This window comes from Pomacea canaliculata, linkage group LG10, assembly GCF_003073045.1.
Source record: "Pomacea canaliculata isolate SZHN2017 linkage group LG10, ASM307304v1, whole genome shotgun sequence".
Taxonomy (NCBI): domain Eukaryota; kingdom Metazoa; phylum Mollusca; class Gastropoda; order Architaenioglossa; family Ampullariidae; genus Pomacea; species Pomacea canaliculata.
Window position 1 is genome coordinate 6659853 of NC_037599.1, and position 19351 is coordinate 6679203.

At 38.5% G+C, this 19351-nt stretch overlaps 1 protein-coding gene across 1 annotated transcript in view; it reads left to right on the forward strand.

Annotated features, from left to right (window-relative positions):
- The first annotated feature begins 8284 nt into the window (after nt 1-8284).
- The window catches only part of LOC112574407, a 31041-nt gene continuing 19974 nt past the window's right edge, over nt 8285-19351 (forward strand). The window contains exons 1-2 of the mRNA XM_025255464.1: nt 8285-8436; nt 12656-12851. Coding sequence (XP_025111249.1) covers nt 12693-12851 — 159 coding nt within the window. The 5' untranslated portion in view covers nt 8285-8436; nt 12656-12692. The remainder of the gene's footprint in view (nt 8437-12655; nt 12852-19351) is intronic.

A 19351-nucleotide genomic window follows, 5' to 3' on the forward strand; every position in this document is an offset into this window, starting at 1 on the left:
AGATAAAGTCCTGTAATTTTTGTTTGCTTGATAGATGGTAAGTTTCTAGCATTGCATTTTTATTTTATAGTTACAAATGATTGTTGATAATGACGTTTCTACCATTCAAAATATAACATTATAAACATTTGATACAGGTTTCTCGATGTAGAAACATTTCTTTTCAGAATTTTCTTAATGAGCACAAACTAACTCCATATGAGTGTCGAAGCGAACATTCAGCAACAGCACATTAATTCCTGGTCTGTTTTCGTTTACCGACTATTGTATTTTTTCTCTTCAAATTCAGCTCATGCACACAAAGTTATTTTTAGAACTACTTCTCTTTTTGTCTCTTCCTGTTTTCTCTATAAATCCAGGTGTGATTAAGAGAAAAACATTAGTATACTATTTCTCGTCTCTCTTCGTCATAAAATACCACTGGAATATGTTTTGTGATACTTTATGCTCTATTTCCAGCTATTTTAAATGAGCGCTCGTGTTGTCCTTTAATAAGTCAAGTCTTGGACTTAAGTATTAAGTCTGAGAAATGTTCCTTCATCTCTAATGGAGAAGAGGGCGAGGAGACTGTTAAACGCGCATTTTAGCGAGAGCTTGAACTCTAACATAAATGGCTATTCCAGCCATTGCCACCTTTACAGGGTGAGCTAAAAATAACCACACCCAATGACCTTTCCATACCGCTCTCATCCCCATCTTACATATATACATGCACATCTGCATGCACAAGCTATGTCCACTCTCCGATACCGACAACATGATTCAAAACACATTTGACATGCACATCAATAGCAGCAGAGAGAGAGAGAGCGCGAGAGAGAGCGAGCGAGAGAGAGAGAGATGAAAGTCACGTGATACAAGTTTGGTTGCCGCTCTTTTTATCTTAAAACGTGTGTGTATAAACCATCCTAGTTGTCCTTTTCTTCCTACTTTTTCTTTTTTACAGGATAGTACCTGAACAAGAGATACTTGTATCTTCATTATATGGGATGATATTTTTGATATACTCCCTGCGAAAATCTACATAGATAAGACATTTGCCTGTGCTCTATATCCTAACCTGTCCAAAACGACTTTTGTGATTATTGATATCACTCACTTCTAACCAAAAACTTAGTAAAGCATTCATGAAGTCATTTTACATAATAGAAATACAGCTCTGACATGAGAATACATTGATACGATCGGTAGAGTTGACAGCGTCCACTGTTCGAAACCCATAGTTGCTGGCGACATCTATCACCTTGAGCTTGGAAGTAGAAAGAAACGTTATGGTTTCCTAGTCCTTGGCTCAGGCGTACTTGATTAAACCTCGTGGTTTCTAAGGCTATTTTTACTTTTGTAACCCAGTTTGTTTTCGTAGAGCGACTCTTAAAAACCATTTTTTTCTCTTTTCCTACAGGCGACAGTATTTGAGAGAGAGGGAGAGGGAGGAGGTAGGGAACAATATTACAGCTACTGCTGTGTAGCGGGCACGATTTTTGAGAGTTGGTGTTGTGTGGGAGGTTCACTTCCTTTCTTTTGCATGTTGTACGACCCAAACACAAATTCGTCAGCTGAATTCTTTATTGGGATGACGGCTGGCGAAGTTATGAAGACATGAAGAAACAGGCGAAGAAGATTTGGGAAGAAAACTGAGGAAGTGGAAGTGAAGGTGAAAAAAAGGGAAAGAAAAAGAAAAGGAGTAGAAGGAAAAGAAGGAGAAGAAAGAAGAGAGAAGAGAAGAAAAGAGAAGAAGTAGAAGGACTTGTTGCCCTGAAATCAAAACAAGAAAGTTCCATTACACAAAACCTCCCTAGAGCAACTTCCATCACGTACACTATACTCCACATGGCATTTCCTAAACATATGCAAAAACCTTTCTATAGCAAATCCCCCCACATACATTATATTCCTCATGGCATTGCCTAAACATATGCAAAAATCTTACTACAGCAAATTCCATCACATGCATTATATTCCTTACGGCATTGCCCAAACATATGCAAGAATCGTTCTACAGCAAATTCCCTCGCATACATTATATTCCTCATGGCATTTCCTAACATATACACAAATCTTACTACAGCAAATTCCATTGCATACACCTCCTTTCTCCCTCGAACAAGTTTAACATCAGAAATCTCCATGATATTATTCATTACACGGGATTTTGCTACACGTGGAGGACACGTGGAGAACACGTGGTACCTTCTCTGTACCTAAACTCATCACCTACGTATTTCAAACTCAAGGCACACAAAACTACATACATCCTATCACAATATGGGTCCTAGATATTCAACCACCATATTCCCTAGCTAGTATCCCCTTATTCAATCAGCGTCGGCCATAGCCTCAAACGCTAAGATGGGAGCAGTCCTCCCCCTCAAACGAAATCATAAGACATCCTACTAAATACTAAATCCAACCTCCACAAAAACTGTAACATTCTTTAGGCCAAAGCCTTGGCAAACGAAATACAAGGTTATTTCAACCAACCTGATTTAGGACAACCTTCCACTTCGACCCCCTCGTCCTCGACACTCAACAGAAAGGAAGTCTCAGCTCGACCGGAAGTTATTTATACCGGTCAAACTCTCGTCAAACTCCCGTTACCGCGAGAGTCGACATAAAAAATATAGCTCTATATTTTCTTTTATAAATGTGTAAATACACATGACATTTTCTCTAAATGTCATGGGTGTTACAGCTGTATTAACATACACGTTAAATACATTTTGTGGACAATGGAGGCTGTGTGTGGTGGTCATTCCACTGCAGTGAACCACTATGGCGGCCTGTCATGGGGCAACACGAGCTGCTTGCGTGACATCAATAAACGACGTCACAGCGGACATGCGCACAACCCTCGGCCTTTTCCACGCACACAGTGGTCGTCGTATCCCTCCTCCCTCTACACTCCTCCACCTCTCTCTGTCTCTCTATCTCCTGCTCCTTCCCTCCATATCCACTACCACAGCAGCAGTACAAACCAAGCGCTGGAAGGCTCTCAAAGCCACGCGTGCGGTGTCGTCTGCCAGCGCCTGCTCTTGCACGTGACCAGAAAAAAAATGTATAAAAAAAGCGCCTTCTGTCTGCTCGCGGAACTGCGGAACTATTATGAGCAATATGTTAGCTCTCCCCGGCCCCGCCGTCCAGCCTCGTAAATTTTAGGTTCATTTTTGTGTTACGCATTTCCCTTATCTCCTCGAGGGAGCGAGCGCGGGGGAAGAGAGAGAGAGAAAAAAAGGAGAAAGAGTCCCTTTCGTCAAGTAACCTTATTACACTAATGTTGAACTTGGAATAAATCACGATAAAACGTTTTATATATCGTATATTTTATACAATACAAAGTGGAAATATCATTAAATTTTATTAGTTTTTCCCTCCAACTCAAGGCAAAACAGTTTTATAACGAATAGTGAAAATAAAATTAAAAAAAAAAAAATAAATAAAAGCAAAACAAACGAAACATGTTCATTGCAGTGTTAAGATATCAGTTACTATTAAGTTAGATGGTTAGTTTATTTGACAGGTGCTTCCACTTTATAGTAATGTCGCACAACAAGGGGTGGAGAAATAAATTATGAAGAGGGAGGTAACTGGGGTATCAGAAACTACCCCTACCCTCAACCAAGCCCGGTGTCGCACCCAGAGAGCAGTAGTATGTTCCAAGATAAGATTTTTAACCCAGGTCTTGCTCTCTTCACTGTCGTTGTGAGAATCGAACCTTTTGCCACCGCGCCACCGGGACTCCTCTACGATTAAATTACAGAAAAAAATGTCTAATTTTGGATAACAGACTAGGATTAGTATTCACGAAGAGTGTTTAATTACTTGATAATCTCTCTGGGCTCGGCACATCTACTGCTTGCAGCTAGGGGCATATAATCCCATATTGATGGCCTCTGGTCAGCATATCCAAACAATCTTTTCAGTCGGTAATTTATCGGACGGGGTCCTTTCCGATCACTTCTTGTAGTGTAGAATAAACATAGCGGAGTTCGTGATTAAGCTAATTCAAAAATTTTTTTTCATACCTATAAAATGAACAGATATGATGGTACTGAAATGTTTGATGCATGCTTATTGAATTTGTGATATGAGAGAAGCATATACCATAAAATAAAAGTTGAAAATGAACATCGGAATCGAATCGGTGCGTTTCTCCTCCAGCTCCCTCCTCCCTCCCAGTTCGTCATTTGTTTCCAAGTGACAATAAATTAATAGTTCTTAAGTTCCTAGAGGAAGCATTTTTTCAAAGCAAATACATTTCTTTTCCAGTAGCTTCTTAATTGTTTTTATTAATTTTTTTATGTTCCACCATTCACCGTTCAAAACGCATACGCAATTAATTTTTTTCAGGAATTTCTGGCTGATCGGTGAGGTAACCTCAGCTACTCAGTGTCTCTTGAACTGGGAGTTAATTTAATTTTCGGGTTAACTTGCCGTTCGAATTCCCTATGCAAGCTAGGTCAATATTATCCATGGGTAAATTGCTAAATGGTAATGTCAGCGAGTCTGATTGAAATGCATGGCGTTCGTCAAACGTAAAAAGTAGGTAAATTATGATAACGTTAAATAAAGTTTAATACAGTTGTTCTTTATTAACGGAGATTTAAGTAATGCGTGTGTGAGGAGAACTAGTTTCTAGACTTACGGTATCCTTAGATAAATACGTTGCTAATAAACAAATTACCAAAAGAAAGAATAAAATCGCAAAGAGAGACTTATTAACAGAATAATACTACAATCTGGATCGTCAAACAGTCCTATAATAAAGGCACAAAGTGGTTAACATTATAGGAAGACTTAAAGGTAAGTCTTTGAGGTAAAAGACAACCTGCGGAAGTTAAGGGTCAGTCTGTCTATTCAAAGAAGGGTTTTATTTGTTCTAAGACGACTTGAGGGGCGAAGCAGGATCAAGAGATCATCCGCACTCGATTTGTATTATACTCTGTCTAAAAACAAGGTGCTAACGTTCCTGCCCCATCATGCAACGAGACAATGACTTGGGAGCCTTACCTGTAATTTGGGACTGTAAACATCCACTTTGGTAAAATGTCGGTACCAGATTTCCCTCCTAAGGCACCTTGAATAAAACGAGATTTCGTAACCGCACTCCGACCTCATGTTTTAGATGGTGGGACCTCAGATGACCTCAGACAGGTCAGGCACGTCGGTTAGCGACGGAGGTGTTAACGCGGCGATCTTTGACTGATATGGTGGAGGATATTCATGCGTGCTAGTCAAAGGCGTCATAACCATCTTCGACTTCCTCGAGGGGTCAGGAGTTTTCGGGGAGGGTCTGTGATGAGAAAGTGCTCACCTCTTAATCAAGTCAACTCTGACCGACTAGCGCTCCTTTTTAATTTTAAAACCAGAGACTGTATAGCATAATAACTGCCCCATCACACACACACAATCCTGTGTATTTGCACGAGAGAGTATGTCTATGTGCTTGCGCACTCGTGTGGGTGGGCGGGAGTGAATGTGTAATCGTGTGCGTATGTGTATGTGTGCAGGTGAGTAAGATTGAGTTTTTCTCAGACACGCACCATAACACTAGGTTTGTTTCCAAGATGTGCCAAGATCTTTTGCGGAATTTCTCAGACTGTGTGATTTTTCCTGGTATTAGGACTATGACTACGCTCTGTTTGGAATTTATGCAACTATCTGGTTCGAAAAAATGGTAAGTTAGAATTAAGATATAAATGCAGAGTTTATTTCTATATAATAAACCCTCGAAATGGGTGATTTTTTGTTTAAAGGGAAATGAGAATTCTTTCATTGTGAAAAAAAAATCTTATATGCATCATAAATAACAGACAGGCCTTCATTTAAGGGTGGGACTACTAATTTAAAGTTTCCTTTAGTTTTATGATAAATGTATTTCTCCCATAGGTCATCGATTAAATGTAGGGCTAATAATTTTAAGTTTGCTTATAATTCATAGATTTTTCTATTATTTGTTGTCATTTGTATGTATTTTTTAATGATTTTATTTGTTCTAAATTTTACCAGTAGGTTAAACATATATTGTGCAATAATATGGGTTAATACATCTTGCTCCCCCTTTAGCATTATCTTCTTCATCACCTCCTTAATCACTGGTCATGCCACACTCCTTGAAATAGGTTAACATGTTACATTATTTTCGATAACTTGGCTATTATAATAGGTAAAAAATTTTACTTTTAAAGTGATATTTTATATTGACAAAACATATTACTTAAAAATCCTAACTTCTATGTCACAAAAGTTGATTTTAAATCAACGGGGGGTAAGGTAAACAATATCGAAAAGATGGCACCTCGAAAGCGCTGTAGCATTATTCTTTTAATAGCTTGCAGGTCGTATAATTGCTTTAATAATTAAAGAAAATAATTTAGAATGTGATCTGTCAAAGGGTTTCTTCTGTGCAGATTTGTGCAGGTTTACTCACCTAGTCTACATCAGATTACCAGGATTGCGAAAGCACCTGTCTGTTGCTGTGCACTGGTTTCTGGACCAGCCACACTTGACCAGGTCTGATGTTTTCATTTAGCTAACTTCATTTAACTGAAATTTATGGACAAAGGTGGTCGCATTCTTCGTCATGTGGGTGGTGTCAAGGACAATAAGACGTGACATCAGTGTGTTGGGGAGACAATCGAATGTGTTGTCCATAGCTTTCTGCTTTCCGCTGGTCAGTATACTTCATCATTTTTTAATTAGCAATAACCACGCCTGGGATAAACCTCATCCGCTGTGGTACCACTACTGCACCAAGCTTTGCGATTCCAGCTACATCAGAGGCAGTAGTTATGAAGCGAGGGTAAGTCCTTGCCCTGTGGCAATATGGAGAACTCAAGCAAAAGCATCTTGTTTCCAAAATTATAAAGTGGGGTCCAGACCCCGCAGATTTTGTTTTACCCATGGAACCGCAGGTGTAAGGCGGTGGCAAAGGTGGCCTGGGGTAGAGTAACAGGTGGTGTCCGCGTGGCCTGGACACCTCTTTATTAACTTCGGAAACAAGACGCTTTTCCATGAGTTCCCCATTTTATCTAAGTTCACGACTTACTCTTGCCTCATAAGTATGGCCCCTGAGGGTGTATGCGCGTGTGTGCGTGTGTTACGGAGATTCGGGGTGGTGGTGTTGGTGATGGTGAGTGTCTGGGAAGAGGGGGAAGGGTTTCGTATTTTATTTTATTGTGACTCAAAAAGCTTATCTCCCATGCACACACAGACAAAAACGGGTGCGCGTACACATGCGTACACACGCGCACACCCACAAACACTGATCTTTTGACTAATTCCAAAGTAGTGCGTTGTAACCAGCCTCGGAGTGTTATCATCCTTATACACTGTCTGCTGACAACATAACACTGTTCTTCGTTCACTTCTGCTTCATATGTGTGAGCTGAAGCTTCATAATCCGTACTTATCAAGTCGTGATGAGGATAAACTGACAGGTAAACAAATGAAAGATAATCAAAAGCCACACTATGATTGACAGTCGTACAACAGGTCAGTAATTAAAAGGGTTTATTGAGGAAACGACATAAAATTTTTGATACAAATGTTTTACAGGTGACGATTTCAGATGACGACTGTTATCGTAGGTCGAACAGACATTTCATTGTATGTGTGTGTATGTGAGAGAGAGAAAGAGAAAAGAAAAATTAAGATAACATTTTTTTCAAACATTGAAGTACACAGCCCAGCAGAAATATTTTTGAAATGCATAATGACATCATAGAGAGTAAAACAGTTTAAGACAGCATTCACAGATCATACTGTTGAACCACATACGGCCGCACGATCCTATAACACCCACAGAGGCTGGCTGGTTTGTTGATTTGGCAGGATAGTGCTTCCACCTTCAGGACATTTCGTTCTATGAACGCTTGACTGCCAGCCTTGCGAACAGGTGTCATTCATAGAGAAAGTCGAGAGACGAGATTTGAACCCAAAGCCTCTTACTTCAGACGTGACAAGCGAGTCTGTTAACCACCATTGTACCGTGCGCACCCCCTACTCACATATAAATCAAAGCGCACACATATGAACATCAACAGGAACCCAAAGTCCAGTTCACTTCCGAAACAGCTGAAAGTGTGGATTGCTCCTTGTTCTAACCAATGAGCTGTAGCGAATGGTCACAAACTATAAAAATCGATCGAATTAGGGCGGGGTGAATGATGACTGACGTCGACAGAGGGAGGAGCACCGCGTGATGGGAACCGCTGGAGTGGTAGAAAGTTTGCCAGACGGCGAGCCGATTGGGTCAGGCCTGACTTGCGACAAGCGTCCGCTTGCCCTATAAAGCAGCCGAGAGACACAGGAGGTCTGTCACATGTGCACGGGGTGCTCGTGCAAAAAAGACTTGACAAACTGAAGAGTGGCTTTAAACGCTCGACACCACAGACGTAGGTTTCATTGTTCGGATTACTTTCCAGTGGGTGCCAGACGGTAAGAAACCATTCATTCATTCATTTCTGCATGTCGAAGTGGCTTGATCTGGAACTTTATTTGAATATCTGTTCTTCAGACATCAGGTGACAAAAGAAAAAGCTACGATAACAATTAAGTCGGTCGTTTGAATGAACTATCGCTGGAAGGAGGAAGGTTCTTTCATGTAAACATTAGGAATTCTGGACGATATATTAGGCTAACACCATGCATTTATTTGATTGTGTTATTTCAATTTTCGTAGTTTAATTCAGATCCCACTCGTTGTCAACAGGAAGAGATATATATTTGTGACAATAGTGACCACAAAAATAGGCAAGTGACAGATATTTTCTCGATGAAGGGCAGTCTTAGATGTGAAAGTACAATAAACATATGACTTTTGGCAGTGTCTGGGACGCCTGGCATTCATCGACGATTTTTAAAAAAAGTGTCACCTTCCATTCACATTTCTTTCAGTGGGATGATTGGTTAGGACAGAAATGTGTGAATTTTCGAGTATCTCAAAACACAAGAGGTGTCGACTACAATAGCTCAGCATCCTTCAACATTCTGCGCAGGTCAAGAGACGTTTGTTTACAGGCAGAACGAAAGAAAGAAAACAAAAGTCAGCCTGTTATCATATTTCTGGTGGATAAGGAGCAGTTTGAGAAGGGAACCCCGTGAGGTTATGGGCAAGCTAGACAATGTTGATGTAGTCAGACTGCCTTGTGACAGACTAGAAGAATCGTTACTATTCGGAATCTGTCTTTGAACATCTTTCCCGTCCTCCTGCTGGTATTTCAGTCTTAAAGAAAACGGTAACGAATGAAGTCCTTGGCATTTACATTTCTGTAGGCATTAAATGACTCGATGAAGTTTTCTCCATTATAACTGTTAAACAGCAAATAAGGAAAATTATAAATAATTACAAATAACATCTTTGTATAAAACAAGAGAAAAGTAAGAAAGCAAGCAAGAAAGAAAGTGTATATGAATGAAGAAAAATGAAACTTCAAAAGAAGAAGAAAATAAATAGACGAAGCATAAATAAAGACAAATATGAGGGACAGCTGCACATATAAAAGGACTGGAAAGTTTAGGAGAGAGTGAAAAGAGATTAATATAAAGCCTAGGAGAGGGGAAAAGGCGGAACATAAAGTCTACGAGAAAGGGAATAGAGTGGAATATAAAGTTTAGGATGAAAGGAAATGAGTGGAATATGAAGTTTAGGAGAAAGGGAAACAGGTGGATGATAAAGAGGAAAGTAAGTGGACGGTACGACATAGGAAGAGAGGTGGGAGAAAACAAGAAACAGAAGGCAAGACCAAAGAAAGAAATGAAGGTAGGAAGAAAGGGATCCAAGAAAAAAAAAAATGAAAGAGCGAAAGAAAGAGATAGAAAAAAGGAAAGGCTGACACAGGCACACAAAAACACACACACAGAGTGAGATGTAGCTAGAAACATGAGGGTAGAAACAGAAAAAAAACAGCTGAAGGAAAACAAAAAAACAAGAAAGATAACAGTGGAAAGAGCACGAAAGAACTAAAGACGGGAGGTGGGAGAACAGAGAAAATAGACTAAGAAGTAAGGGGAAGGTAAACAAGAAAGGAATAAAAGAATGAATAATCAACCGACATACAGACATATTTAGTAAAAGAGGAAGTGTTACAAAGGAAGAAAGAAGCACATAAGAAAAGAACGAGAGGGCGAAAGGAAGAGAGAGAGAGAGAGACATGGATGTAAGACATAAAAGAAAGGAGTAAAGAAAAAAAAAATACGGGGAAAAAGGGTTGGGGTAGAAAGAAAGGAGCTAAAAGAGAAACTATTTGGAACCAAAAATCTTACCTTGCTGAACATCAGGAACATGACAGACTACAAACTCTTGAAACATCACTCACTGAATAAATGGCTACTAACAAGATAACAGAAGACGAACAACCATCTTTGTCCCCAGCACCAACCGTTGAAAGTGAATTTGCACCATTTACGCAGACCTATTACATAAGTCTGATGAAGGCACCCCTCAACATGTCGAAATGTTCATGTGTTTGCACATGTGACCCTAAACAGTCAACTGTCGTACTCACCTTCACTACGGATTCAAGACATACAAATGTTTCACTATCAGTTCTGCGGTTGTTTCGATACATTAGTTGCCACTGTATAAAGTCTGTCGATAGAACAACATCAGGGTGAGCATAAATTTATTTGTAAAATGTAATTATATGACATAACATATACAGTGAAAAGTTTGATGACCTGATAACTTTCAGTTCAAATTATCGACCGCTTGAAAACGTTTACAAAAGAGGGCTTACTTTGTTAAGAATTTAGAACAAAATCTTTCAAACGATATCACAAAACCACAAATAATAAAATATTATAAATATTACCTATTACTTGCACCCCTATCCAAAATACAAGGATTAAAGAACTTCTCTATTTCATTTCGCAACTTAAGTTATTGACAATTTGAACTGCAAGTGGATTTTACAGATAACCTTTGGTTACGCATAAGAAGGTCTTATCCTTTTGCTATGTGGAAAGAGAAAGTATGAAAAGACTTCATCATAACAGTAAAAATCTCATTCGGTTTTGTATTTAAGATTGCTAGGCAAAAGTAGACCAGATCACTTGCATGCTATGATTAAAAAGTTCAGTGCTCTATGAAAAGAAGAGCTACAGGGTTTAATATAAACAGTAAAAAAGAGGCGAAAAAGTGAGTTGTGTCCAAATGCTAGAAAAAAAGAAGAAAAAGATATCAAAGTTCATTCTGACCTCAAAGGTCTTATGGCCTACGATAAAAGGCTGGGTACTATTTCCAAGGCCGGGAGCTTCATCTAACTAAGTGGAAGGATTGAGTATACAGAAAATGCTCTTAGCATGACAATGGGTCGGACACAGAGCACCTAACACGCTTCTTACACTTTGTCTCTTAAAAGAAACTAATGGGCGAAGTGGGACAGTAAATTTAAAAGATGAAGATAGTCGTTGGGGAGGGAGATGCTAGTGTTCTTAGTTATGTCGGGGACAGCCTTAATAAGGGTATCGAACCGACTAGTGTGTGTCTCTTAGGTTTCTGGCACCACTGTAGTAACCAGTTGGCTATCTGTTCTAGCCGCTAGGCTATTCGCTTTAACAAATCGGCTATCTGTTTCCTTAAAGTAGGTAGGACACTCAGTTGTAAGACTATTTTTTTTAAAGCAAAGGCTTCTACTCTATAACCTAAGAGAAGACAATTGTGTACACTCAACTAACATTTAGTGTGTGTTGCGCAGTTTTCTTCTGTTCAGTCTTTATGTATTCGGCGATGTAACACTCCCCCAGGCAGTTAAAAAATACTACGCAGAACGCTTTGTTAATATCATAAACATAACATTGAGTCCAATGACTATTATAGTGCTAAAAGAGAAATGGTAAGGTTAAGAATCATACTCTTTGTTCGTACAGTGAGAAGAAATGGTTAAGCTGGTTTAGAATCCGATCTATACTTGAACTTTTGATTAGTTATCTACATATTTTAAATGGCATGCTTGAATCACAACAATCTTTTGATCGTGGTCTGTGGAGATCAAGGCATTGACTGTCGTCTTTCTTGATGCGAAGGGTGTGTGTCAGGCAATCCAAAGTTGTAGTCGATATGCGAAGTGCATACGGATGGGCAAATCAGGTTTAGCTAAACAATATGGTAAACTGTGTTCTTAGGTCCAAGACAACGACCTTTGTTCTCTTTACAATGAACTCTTACTTAGTCTTTACAAACACTTGGTTCGACTGGGCTTTCTAAATGACTCGAGGTGTGGCTGTGTAAATTACCCTATGTTACATGAAAGAACACTGGACTAATCCTCGTTTGGTGTGGAAGTCCATGAAGGCTACTCGCCATCTTGAAATGTGATCCATTGAACACTAACTTTTGAAGTTTGACGCCAAAGAGAATTGATGATGTCGTAGATAACTCTAGTAAAAGAGCTGGTCCCGAGTGGTGGTTGCACCCAGGGGCCAACTGTGACACTTCAACGTATTTTATCATCATGACGACATAAGGCTAAAAGCAAAGTATTCCGCTATTAGCATGTAATAGAAGTATACTGTATTCACCCTTTCCTCCCCACTTAACATTTACCTCCATTTTAATTGTCTTGTTTTCTGAACACGAGTCTTTATTTCAAACAAATTTGCAAATTTGTTTACATTCGCAAGAAATACCATGATTTTTTTTTTATTTTGCCATCAGAGATTGATTGGACAGACGCTCGAGAAGACCCGGATGCATGGTGCTGCTGGCAAGTCCTGACGTCATGCCGTCTGCTGGGACCTCGCCACGTGACCCTCACGCCAGTTATCCCCTAACAATGGGAACACCCCCTGCCACCTTGTCCAGCCAGTCACCTAACCACCAATGGGACATCAACGACAGTACTTTGCCACTGGTCAGTCCTATCTCCTCCTCAATTCTTTTTTCTAGCGAAGCGACTCAACAATGCCTCGCAGCCTTAAAAAAAAAAATCGATCGATCGATGTCAAACTGTCTAGTCATCTGCTTGTTGATCTATGTACCTGTCTACTTATATAGTATTTATTTATGTATATTTTATATGTCTACGCTCTTTTTATATATATCTATAGGATGTCGCCTTTGTGTACACATACATGTTATGTATTCGTGTGTTCAGTTCTTTGTATGTCCTTTGTTCGTTTCACATACACGCATAACAAAACAATACATTTGGGCTACCATGCAGAGACGAAGTGCATCTGTGTGTGTAGCAGCTCGCGCGTTTGTGTATGTGCGCACGTGTATATAGGTGTGCAAATATATATATATACACGCGTATATATGCGTAAGAATGTGTGCGTGTGTATGTGTACATGTGAGTGTAAATGTTTTACACATGTGTATGCAAATATATGTGTGTGTGTGTGCGTGCGTGTGTGAAAACAATACTCAACGCTAAATAATTATTGTGTACGTGTGGGTATGTAAGTGTGTGTGTGCGTGCGTCTGCACATATGGTGAATGGGTACATTTGTTTGCGCGAGTGTGTGTGTGTGTGTTTGAGCGTTCGTGCGTGCGTGCGTGTGTGAAAAGAGTACTTTAGAAGACATAATTACTGTCAATTCATACGACTAACATTGATAGCACATCTTTTCTATCCTTCTCATTTTTTTAAAATTCTGAATTGCAACAGACTGACCTCCTAAATTTGATATTTACTTGAGACATAAATATCTACCCAAACGTTAAGTGAAACTTGTTAAACTTAGTATGAATTTGAAATAGTCACGGTCAAGTTTTATAAAAAAATTGAATATCAGAATATGCCTGAGTTAAAAAAATAGTGATGTCGACGAGATATAATTATCTTTGGATGAAACATCGGTGGATTTCTTCGGCTGAAAAAATATTATGTTTTATAAAAGGTGCATTTGTCTGACACTAACCGAGTCTGTTGAATGAACTTGAACCATGTATCGCCTTTTAGACAACAGTAAGGTACCATTCTGTTTTTACCCAAAGCTGACATACAGAAATAACAAGGCGGCGTCTCCTTTGATCTTTATTCTATTAACTCGCAGTACTTTCTTTCACCTGGAATGATTTATGTAAGGAGTCTTTAATGTCTACGTATGACGATAAAATTTGTTGATCAGACATTAAAAAATAAACGAGATTATCTTATACTACAAGGAAAACAATTCGAAAGTGCTAATTTAGCAACGCCGTCCGATAGTGTACAACAACAGAAGCTCTATTTATCTGCATGAGTATGTCTGCTTCAATATAGCACCAGATATTACATTCTATAAAACACACACACACTACTTGAAAAGAGCATCAGAATAGTTTATAGAAAAAAACAACAAAAAATTCTGAAAAATCCTGTTTATTTTGTTTTCTTTGGGTAGCACACAGTTTTAAAGTAGAAGCGACAGCTACAAATAAAATTATACGTCTAAAAACATATATAAACATATAACTTGTTCTGCAATCAAACCCAGCAAAACGTAAAAAAATGTGAGATAAAAATGTACATCTAGACGATAATCCCGACGAACTGATCGCATATTTCCCTAATTTATCTAAGTATCGAAAAATATCAGTTATATGTAATTGACAAAAGATGTTTCATAGAGTTAGTCATTGCTGTACAGAAAAACGTTGATTGATTTTAAGAATCTTCAGGAAAAAATGCTGGTAGGTATTGAGATATCGAGCAGCCGATTTTTTTTTTTTTTTTTGCAAAAAAGTACAATAATTATTCGGAAAAACATTGTCATAACCATTGACTTTTCTTTGAAAGAAGTTCGTATTTTAATCGATGGAGCCAGAAAACATTTTCAGAAATATTAACTCTGTTGATATCGCATAAACTCTGTAGGTCACATAATATACAATGAGTTAAACTAGCTTAGAAAACAAGTTTAATAGTAAGCTATTTAGAAACATGAACACGTTATTAAAGAGCGAGTGAGAAAGAGAGAAGGGATGGAGAAGGAGGTAATAAAATCGTCTGCCTTTGATAGGGTTTGAAGAATGAGCAAAAATATTAGGTCATAAGTAAAACAGTAAATAACTGGTATGTATGTACAAGCATCCAATATCAATGAATATAATGAAAGCATTTATTCTATTAAAAAGTAAAAAGTAACACCATCTATTATTAAGAAAGAAATGTCAGGGTTTTCAGACATCAAGACCAGACAGTGCCCCCAAAATGTGACAATATTATTTTTCAGCAATTTGGAGATGATCGCATGTTCAACATGTCTTCTACTCACTCTCCCAGTGGTTTTTCATAAAACCATCTAAAATATATATATTTTGTCACTAGAAAAAGTGAATAATTTTGTATTTGATGAGCGTAGAATTTGCAAATATTTGAATATTTGGGACAAAGCAAAATGGTCGACCTGTTGAAAAACTGGGTCACCTGTCATACCATCAGAAAAAGCAGTCATTAGCTTTTCAAACAAAGGCTAGTCAATGCCGATAGAAGTTTCCGACGCTGGGATTTCCGCTCTTTTCCAGACAAAAAAAAGATTCGGAAAATTCCTAATACGGACCATGCGTCAACGCACTTTGACTTTAAAACGCGATCAGAATTCCCTAACACCGTCCTTAACCGCATTCTAGGTCACACCAACATCCCACAATCCACCTGTCATGGCTTCCGGAAGTCAACGAATGCTGACGATAACCAAAACTAGTTGGAGGATACTTTCATTTTTTTTAAAGATGTTTACGCTACATATTGCATATTCATTGTGCTTATCAGACGCTCATTTCTTCTCAAAATTCCAAGTGCGAAAGGAGAAAAATGACAATGGCATCCTAAGACAATTGCCGTAGAAAAAAGAAAATGTGTACCTAATCCTGCTGTCGAAATCTCCATCGACTGTGGTAAGTGTCTTGACTAAAAATTAGATTTGCCAATCTCAATAATAATCAAGACTAGATGTGCACGTTATGTACTTTGTTGGGAATGTAAGGAAACAGGGCTTCACGTTAGTATTTGCACAGAATTTTTAATTGGTCGCTTGTATTTTTAGAATTAGTCACAACAGCATGATTCACGTACACTTGCAAACACTAATGCCTTTATTATTAGCTTCTGAAATAGCGGACAGAATAAATCTCCGTACTGCTGTAGCAATTAATTTTTTATCAAGCATGAATGTGTTGTCAGAAGTAGCCAACTTTGTGTCTAAATGTCAGTAGATTTGGATCTATCTATATGAAAATACTTTTTGATGAAGATAATATTGAAATTAAGTCAACCCCCAGCCCTGGTTGTCAACAAGATTGTCTCATGCAAACATATGTCTGGCCAAAGTCATAAACAGAAACTAGGAACAAAGGTTGAGTGGGGGTGGGTGTAGGTTGGGTTGTCTTACTCAAACCAAATGCAACAAACTGAATGTGTGCAGACTGGCAATTATGTATAATATTTATAACAAATAAAATTAAAAAAAAACTATCTAGTCAAATTTGTAGCATTCAGTTTTTAGAGAGCACAACATTGTCAGCCTCCAAAAGGCCAGACAACTGGTGGTTTTACCAGAAATCTTTACCACATAGCCACTAAAATCACCCATATTTAATCTATGTGACTACAGAGGTAATTCATAAAATAATCATAGAATACAGGAGAACAGAATATGAGCATTTGCTCATAATACTGGTGCACTAAGTGCTGTATGTCTAGATGCCATGAATAGGTTGTGATCCTCAAAAGAATTCTTTCTTGAGAGTTCAGTTTCTCAAGCAGTTTGTGTCTTCAATGATGAAAGTTTTGAACTTATTGCCTTAATGAAAGAGTTATATGTTGATGTTCATGCCATCCCCCTGCTGGCTAAGAAAGATGAGCATGGAGTGTTTGCTACTGCTTCAGTAGAAGCTCACAAAAATTGGAAGGAATATATGAGGCAACATCACTAAAAGTTAGATACCAAATGGCCAAAACATTTGAAGGTAGTGGACACTGAATATCTAACTGTACCTATAACTGTGTAGTTCAATGTTTGCAAACACCATTTTAAATTACTGTGTATTTCTTTACAGCCTACTCATTTTTTGGACACACAACAGCATCCATGTTGACTTTCCTAAAAATGAAATAATTAATTTTATTAGCAGATTAAAATTATATAAAGGAAAACAATAAAAGATGATTATATTTTCAATGAAACACCTAAATTACATGAGAGGTTTACTCAAATAGAATTAGTAAGTTTCAACTGTTCTTGTTTTTTGAACAATTTTTTTACTTCAAAACTTTATAACTTAAAGACATAAAAGACATAAAATTTGGTTGAGTCTTTATATGTATCTAAACATTTTAAAGTAGGCTTAAAAAACATATAGTAGTTTAGGAATTAAATTTGATTTAAAACAGTGTAAATGTAAACACACCGCTTTACCAAAAATGCATAAAAAATAGCTAAGCTGAATTTTTAATTTTCCCACTTAAAATAGGAAATCTTTCCTTTAGTTAACCTTTTCAAAGAAGAATTTTGAGTCTACTCACAAAATTAAAGGAGTTATAAGCTTTTATAAATGTTTGTTTGGGTGCGATTTTTGATCTTTTCTATGGCCGATAGCGTGACACGTGCAACAAAAGTATTTTTTTGAAGTTTTATTGAAGGGAAAAAACAAATTAATGATATCAAGTAAAAACGTGCCGAAATCACCGAACCAAACTGAAGTTTTGCCTACACATGTTTGCGAAGTTTATTTGTATTTTACTGGCAGTACTCTATAATGCAGGCTCCAGAATACTCACTACATAATAAAGCGATAACGACTCTTGGATGTGTCAATCAGTCTCCACTAAAAATCACATAAAATGTCTTTTTGATATACATAAAAGTTTCAACGACTTGTACGATATAAATAAAATAGGCAAAAAGTTACTTAGCAATCATAAACGAATGTTAGTGATTCAGTCTGAACCTTGACGCCGAACAGTAAAATCCTTGAGCACCAGTCGACTGGCCATCATGTGTAGGATCTTTCACCACTGGCGAAAGCAACCTTTAGTCAAACTGACACTACTATAGTACTCTTTTGGCACACGCAGATATGTCTTTAAAGTCTTAAGGGCGAAAGAAAGTTTTGAGAATCAAATCTACCCTCTATTTTTTCAATGCTAGCAACCAACTAAAAATTTTATGAAACAAGAACAGGGTAAAGAACAATAATGTCTGAACTCTGTCATGTCTAGCCCCGCTTCTAAATTTCACTCTTAGTAGATGCAAATAATTTTCCTTTAATGACTTCTGCACACAATAGGCTAAAGAAGTCTCGAGATAAGCGTTATGTTAAAGCGCAACTGTCTTTGTTTTGTACTGCATTAATGTGAACAGTTGATCAGAGTATGGGTTTTTCATTAAATAAAACCCCCGACTTTCTAGCTACTGAACTGTTTGCCATGCTCTCCTCTTACAACAAGCCATAATCGCCATTGTTGGTAAACTCACCGCACCAAGCCACATAGAAATACCAAGCCGGTCATAGAGATACATCCCGACTCCTCTCACACCACCAGCTGGGTATCACGCGGTAACTGAGACACCTGAGTTCTCTCTCCTTTGACCGGCACTGAAACACTTATTACTGCGCCGTGTGCTGTTGGCATCACGCCGACCGCCGTTGAAAGATGCCTCACGTGTCCTCAGGACAGCCGCACCCAACTCTAGCTCTCAACAGCGCTGAGCATGCTAAACTGCATGCCTGTGGGCTTGGAACCCTCCCTCCGGAAATCACACCAATCTGCGCAGTTTACGGTGAGTGGGGAGGGTTGCAGATCAGCCAGCTGCACACACAGCAGTACTGTGGCCCATCGATTCTCAGGTAATCGAATACCGTGGCCGCCATCTTTGTTTTCCTTCTCGCTGCCCACAGACCCTCCTCGATTAAGATGTTCACTTCACCCCGTCTTTTAGTTTCTGCTCATTTTCCTCGTATTGGGAAAAAAAGACCTTTAACACTCCCACCTCCGACACGAAAAGTGCTTTTCTCAAATCTTGACTGACGATAATTTTAGTGTTAGAGGACCTCTCCTACGTGATTATCGCACTGTGGGGCGCTTTTGGCTGCTCGAGGTACGCAGTACGGCAACAGAATATTTCTCCAAAAAGAAAGCTCATAAAGTCAGACTTCTAATGGTCGTTTTCTGCTCCCCACACACATGCATTTATTACACAAAATCTCTTTTATGACATGAGATAATGATGTGCGCGCCATTAGAACATTGTGCACACAGCGCGCTTTATGTGTATAAGCTTGACAAATGTTAACTGAGTAATCTGACAATGGAATACCACACACACACTTTTATACACAGAGACAACACAAACCCACTTAAAGACACGGATGGACAGTGACACACGCACACAGCATACAGAAAGGATGAGACAGAGAAGTGTG